We start from the raw sequence: 6800 nt of genomic DNA on the forward strand, positions 1-6800 counted from the left end.
TCATGCAAAGTGCCTTCCTTTTCATGCAAAGTGCCTTCCGTTTCATGCAAAGTGCCTTCCGTTTCATGCATACTCCTCTCACACGTACATATATACTTTTCCTCACACGCACATATATACTTTTACTGACACGCACATATATACTTTTGCTCTCACGCACATATATACTTTTACTGACACGCACATATATACTTGTCTTTTACATACATATATTCTTTTTTAAGAGTGAGAATGAGAGTGAGAATGTATGTATGTGTATGGTAATTTATATATGCATGTGAGAGAGAGAATATATGGATGCGCAAGTGAGAATATATGGATGGGCAAGTGAGAATATATGGATGCGTAAGTGAGAATATATGGATGCGCAAGTGAGAATGTATGGATGCGCAAGTGAGAATATATGGATGTGTAAGAGAATATATGCATGCGAAAGACAGTATATATGAATGTGAGAGCAAGAATGTATGAATGTGAATGGTTCAGAATAAATAATGTCTTGGACGGCCCCTCATAATTCCAAGCTGCACTGCATTCAGAGACATATTTGGTCTGAAAGAGTTTGTGGTTTGTTTTTTAGACCAACAAGAGTGTGATTTACAGCCAGGTGAGTCTAAGACCTTCTTCTTCTTTTTTCCTGTATCTTTTTTTTTACTCTTTTCTTTTTGTCTGTTAGGAGATGAAGAGTCGGAGGAGAAATTATCGACGCACAGCAGAGAACGACCAGGTACCGGAACGTTTTTAAAACCAAACGCACAGAAAATGAAGAAAATTTTTGAATCATGTAAATATTTTTTGGTAAATTAAAGATGGAAATAATTATCTGTTACATTTTATTTAGACAATTCAATTTAAAGAAGGACTGACGCCTAAAGATGAAACATCTCGTTTCTAAGGAGGTTAATAAATGCAGACAAAAAAGCTTTTTTTTCTACTTTTTTCTTAATTGTTGCTTTTGTTTTTTATGAATTTGCTTTTGTGTTTTTCTATTGACGACTCAATTTGTTGTTTCTGTTTCTGCTGTTGTGTGACTTCTGTTATCCTTTCTGTATTGATTTAAACTTGTCCTTTTACTAAAGACCATCAACCTTTTTATAGGGACTGAATATGGAAATGAGCCTAAAAGACTATAATTTTAAATATTTGCATTTTAAATGGTTTATTAATATATACTATCCCTGCTTCAAATAATCAATCAATCCATCTAAAAGGTCAAAAAGGAAAAAACTACAAAAACTTTATTCACACTGATTCATAACTCGTCCTTCAAATAATGTTAAAATAAATTTAAATACTTGTTTTAAATGTTTAAATTGATTTATTCTGGAATAATATTCCCGCCTTTTCATTGTTTACCATTATATTAAAAAGTTACAGTATTAAAGTTTTAAAAATTGGCATTCTGCTAGCTATTTTACAAACATTTCTTAGGCTATTTTGGAGTTTAGCTAATATTTCAGCTACGTGCTAGCTGTTTTGGCTAATTTAAGATTTTTCTTTTCAAGTTTGTTTTAGGCTGTTTTGTAGTTTAGCTCATTTTTACACAATAGCTGTTTTTGGCTAATTTAGGCTTTTAAGTTTAAAAGTTTTGAAGTTAAGCAATTTTTTTTGTTGTTGCATGCTAGCTGGTTAACCCAAGTTTTTATTATTTAATTTAATTTAATTTAATTTAATTTAATTTAATTTAATTTAATTTAATTTAATTTAATTTAATTTAATTTCATTTCATTTCATTTCATTTCATTTCATTTCATTTCATTTCATTTCATTTTATTTTTTTATTTAACTTAATTTAATTTTATTTTATTTTATTTTATTTTGTTTTTATTTTATTTTATTTTATTTTATTTTATTTTATTTTATTTTATTTTATTTTATTTTGTTTTATTTTATTATACAAGAAAAATTACAAAAAGTGTTACCATTAGTTAATGTGAGGGAATTCAATCTATAAGCTGTATTTAAATGAAGGAAAGAGTGTGAATAATAAAAAATGAATTGTCCAGAAATATGAAGCAGCATTTTATTCTGAAAGTCAACCCTAAAGCTCTTCCACTTCCTCTTTACCTGTCTGCAGCTCCTCCCAGCAGTCTGGCTTTGTCTGGACCAAAATCAATAAAGAAGAAAGTTCTGGCAGCTCCGGCTCTCAGTCTGTCTTTAGGTAAAAATGTGACTTTTCTTCAACCTTTTTAATGTTTTTGATTTTTATAATAATTCCTTCATTTGTTTTTGATCTACATTAGATAGTTTCTACTGAAGCTTCAAGAGACTTCAAGACTGACCCTGAAATCAATATAATACTGTCATCCTGTCACATTTTTGTTGTTTTGTTTGTTTGTTTTCCTTCAGGCGGCTCTTTGGCCTCCGAAGAGTTCGCCCCCGGCTTCATTTCCCCCTCCCCTGAAGATGACGACGACACAAAGCTGGACTTGGACCTGGACGCCATGGAGACACCATCCGACAGCGAGTCTTTGCACTTTCCCAACTACGACCTTGACCTGGAAGGTGAGAGGTCACACCTGAAGAACGGCCTTCTCCTCATCCTTGAACTGATTGGATCTTCTTGGGTTTAGATGACCTGCGCCGTCTGGGAGTGGCGTCCCACAAACCCTTTGGCTCCGGCTCTCCACCTGATCAGAGTGGACTGAGCGCTCTAGAAAAGGAGGATGTGGTGGACAGCAAGGGCACTAGGTGGCGTTGTTTCTCCACAGGTGACCCTCCTCAGGAGAGCCGGGTCAACATGACTGTTCTGGAGCCCTTCCTCAGAGTGCTGTCACATGGAGGTACCGCCATCGAATGAGTTTCTGCCTTCTAACATGTTCCAGAGGCTCTCATCCGCTGTTTTCCTCAGGTTACTATGGAGACGGCATGGATGACATCGTGGTGTTTTCCTCCTGTTATTTGCCGGAGAACGGCCTGGAGAATTATCAGTATGTGATGGACAACCTGTTCAGGTAAGATGATGCGTTTGTAGACCTCCACCACAGTATCTGGGGTCTCCATCTCACTTTGGTTGTTCGTCTTTGTCAGGTTTGTTGTTGGGACGCTGGAGCTGATGGTGGCAGAAAACTACGTGATCGTGTATCTGTGCTCTGGAGGCCAGAAGGACAAGCTGCCGGGAATCGGCTGGCTCAGAGAGTGGTACACCACCATCGATCGGAGGTTAGAGGCACAATCTGGAAACTCAAGGTGGAAAAAATGGTCGTAAATGCTAAAAAAAAAACGTGTTGTCGCCAAAAAGTTAAGGTCCATGGTTTGTTTGGTGCAGATTTATAGGAAAAATACAATAAAAGTGAGACATTGGATCAATTAAATAAAGCTCTAGTTCGAAAAATTTTAATTTGTGAAGTCAAATTTGTAAAATGAGTAAACTCAAATTTTTATTTTGATGAAAAATAATAAGTAACAAATTACAGCATTTCTGTTAATTGATCCAATGTTTCACTTTTTCCAGCGTATAAAGGATTTGAGGATAAACATTTTTTTCATCTGTTTGTTAATGAAATTTCCAAACTAACCTTTAATTTTTTTATTTTTTTGTTAACGAATATATTTTATATCTCCCAATAATTTTTGTTTTTCTTGTATCTGGTTTAATATCCACTCAAAATCTATTTTTTGTTTTTATATTTTATTGATTTTCTTTGGTTTATTCATCAAAAATACATTACAAATAATAATATTTATTTTGTTACCGTTTTTCATTCTGTTTCCATCCGTCCATCTTTCTGTCTCCAGGCTGAGGAAGAACCTGAAGGGTTTCTATGTGGTCCATCCAACCTGGTACATCAAAGCTCTCATCACCATCATCAGACCCTTCATCAGGTTTGTCGTCTTCATTCTTCTTCTTTGTGTGTTTTTTTTTCCAGAGACAGAATCCACAAGTAAACACGAATAAAACAACAACAACAACATGTGTGTTGCTCTTCTTCCTCAGCTCCAAGTTCAGCAGGAAGCTCCAGTTTGTGGAGAGTCTTCAGGAGCTTTCTCAGCTCGTCCCCACTGAGCATGTGCAGATCCCAGACGGCGTCAGACAGTGAGTGACTCTATTAAAGACTATGACTGTATATGTGAACTGGAGCGAGTGAGTGTGACGTCACCCATAGAAAATGATGGTAACACTTCCCTTTACAGGTTAAAGCAAAGGGTTTAAGACAACATAAAACTTTAGAGATCAAATAAGAAGAAAACAGACAGACGGATCAAAATATTGAGGAGTGTCTTAAAATCTTTTCTTCTGCAGGTACGACCAGAGCCTGTCCAGGTGATGCTGCAGAGTCCAAAGGCTTCTTCTTCTTCTTCTTCTTCTTCCTGTCGGATTTATGTTCACAGCTGCCTCAGAGAGGAGCTTCAGCCTCTGCAAAGATCACTTTCACATCTGGAGAACAACAAGCCGCCATTATAAGAGATGAACTTGTAAACAGTGTTGATATGGACTTTAGTGTCACGTTTCCAAATTATTGAAGGTACTGTTTTAAAAGGAAAAACTTAGTTTTATTGAACAGGTTTGAAATTATTTTTTGATGACGACCCTCATTTTCATCATTTATTTATAACTTAATGAATAAAGATGTTAAAAAAGACTTTCTTTGTGTTTCTGAGTTTAAAAAGTTTACAAAAAATGTTTATGTAAAAATTATAGTGTAGTTTGAGTCCAACCATTAAAACAGAAGGTGACTCTTCTTTATATAAACAACATTTTTTTGTGGTTTTTGATGGTCCAGATTTCCCAGCATCCTCCAGGTCTGATTATCCAGAATTGACATATCCAACAAACTGGATTTAAGTCACTATTTTCTAATGCCTTTACAGGAACATGTTTCTTTAGGTTGTGAAGATCAGATGATAGTTGAGGTCACAGTGATGCTACAGGCTAACCCAGAGGAGGTTACACAATCTCCTATGTGGCCTGCATGAACCCAGCTTCTGGTCAGGATATGGAGGTTGACAGGAAGGAAGTGAGGTAGCTGCAGAGGAAACGCCACAAACAGGAACACAGAGCAGACAGTGTTTGAGTCCCAGTCCAAGTTAAACAGCCTCTCGGCTGGCTTTTATTCATCCAAATGTGGAAACACAAAGAAACATTGAGGAGTCCAACATGCTGGTGGGGAGGTCAGGACTGCTACCTACAGCAAGAGGTTGGAAGCCCAAAACATGATTTTTTGTATTTTTGATTAAATCAACCTTTTGTAATTGAAAAAATTGAGATTTTTGGAAACATTTTAGCTTTATAGATTTGCTAAATCATACTCAAAGACCGGAGGGGGTCTGGTTTGGGGCAGATGATGTTGTCCTGTTGGCTTAATCGAGCCAGGACCTCCAGCATGCATTGGGGTGGTTTGTGGCTGGGATGAGGGTCAGACCTGCTAAGTCTAAAACCATGGTTCCCGAAAGGTAGTTTACCCTCTCTTGGTGGGTGGAGTGCTCCTCCCCCAGGTGGAGGAGTTTAAGTATCTTGGGGTCTTGTTCGTGAGTGAGGGAAGATGGGACCGTGAGATTGCCAGACGGATTGGAGTCTGAGGCCGCTGTAACGGTCCGTTGTGGTGAAGAAGGAGATGAGCCAGAAAGCAAAGGTCTCAATTTACCAGTCAATTTTGTTCCAATGCTCTCCTATGGTCAGAAGTTCTGGGTCATGACTCAAAGAACAAGGTCTCAAATACAAGCGGCCAAAATCACTCAGGGTGATTGGACTCTCCCTTAAAGGTAGGGTGAGAAGCTTGGTTTCCTAGAGAGAGCTCGGAGTACAGAGGAGCCAGTCGGGCATCTGGTCCAGATGCGTCCTGGACGCCTCCCTGGGGAGGTGTTCTGGGCATGTCCCACTGGGCGGAGGCCCCAGAATACGCTGGAGAGACTATGTCTCTCGGCTGGCCTGGAAACGCCTTGGGGTCCCCCCAGAGGAGCTGGAGGAAGTGGCCAGGGAGAGGGAAGTCTGGGCATCTTTGATTGGACTGTTGCCCCCGTGACGCAGTCCCAGAAGATCAATGGATGGATGGATGGATAGACTCAAAGCCAGGATAGTTCTGGACCTTATGGTTTGTCATTTCTGTCTAAAGACTCAAGCCAAGTGCCCCTAGTTCCCCTCGTGCTCTCTTATGGGGTCCAGGTGACCCCACCCTTATATTGATCTGTGATCCCCCCCATGACAAAGGTGGATAGAATTTTATGTCTGCCACGGACACCAATGAAGATAAAAAAATCCTTGAAAAGAAACAGTTCCAAGTCCAGATGAACTCACTTTTAATGTAAACATGACTAGGATAGCACAGGGGATACAGCAACCACTTCTAATGAAAAGTCTATGTAAACACATGTACATGCTCATTTAAGGTTTCTTTGTTCAGTTATTTATCACTAGGCCCATGTTTAGGGTGCTTTTGGGCATTATGTACAAAACATGCATCCAAATGTATTTTCGCCCAGGGCGGGCCTGCCTATGAGCCACAAGGGAACTAAGACACACATGTGCTTATTTTAACGTGGAGCCGCTCCTCTCTAAGGACCCTAAAAACCCTCAGGACTCATAAAGATTAAGCTCCGCATGGGTGACTAGGCCTAGATATTTTAGCAACAGGCTAACATTTTTGACTCTATTAGTTTACTGAGGAATTTTAGGTTATTTTGGAGTTTAGCTAGTATTTAACCAATGTGCTAGATTTTTTTTTGGCTAATTTGGCATCTACTGAGATTTTTTATGCTAATTTGGACTTCAGCTAATATTTTAGCACCATGCTAACGTTTTTGTCTAACTTGTTATCTACTGGGATTTTTGGGCTAATTTGGAGTTTAGCTTTTATTTTAGC

General features: G+C 38.3%; 1 protein-coding gene across 1 annotated transcript; it reads left to right on the forward strand.

Annotated features, from left to right (window-relative positions):
- Positions 1 to 580: 580 nt before the first annotated feature.
- Positions 581 to 4696, forward strand: LOC112162549 (bcl-2/adenovirus E1B 19 kDa-interacting protein 2-like protein; the record flags this gene model as incomplete). Its single annotated transcript, XM_024298349.2, is given in 10 exon segments — positions 581 to 607; positions 677 to 727; positions 2078 to 2161; positions 2350 to 2505; positions 2574 to 2783; positions 2852 to 2954; positions 3031 to 3162; positions 3739 to 3825; positions 3938 to 4036; positions 4244 to 4696. Coding segments are annotated over 10 exon segments (974 nt in total), but the record flags the coding sequence as incomplete, so codon positions are not given.
- Between the last annotated feature and the right edge of the window lie 2104 nt (positions 4697 to 6800).

The sequence above is a fragment of the Oryzias melastigma genome, linkage group LG11 (genome assembly GCF_002922805.2).
Source record: "Oryzias melastigma strain HK-1 linkage group LG11, ASM292280v2, whole genome shotgun sequence".
NCBI lineage: Eukaryota > Metazoa > Chordata > Actinopteri > Beloniformes > Adrianichthyidae > Oryzias > Oryzias melastigma.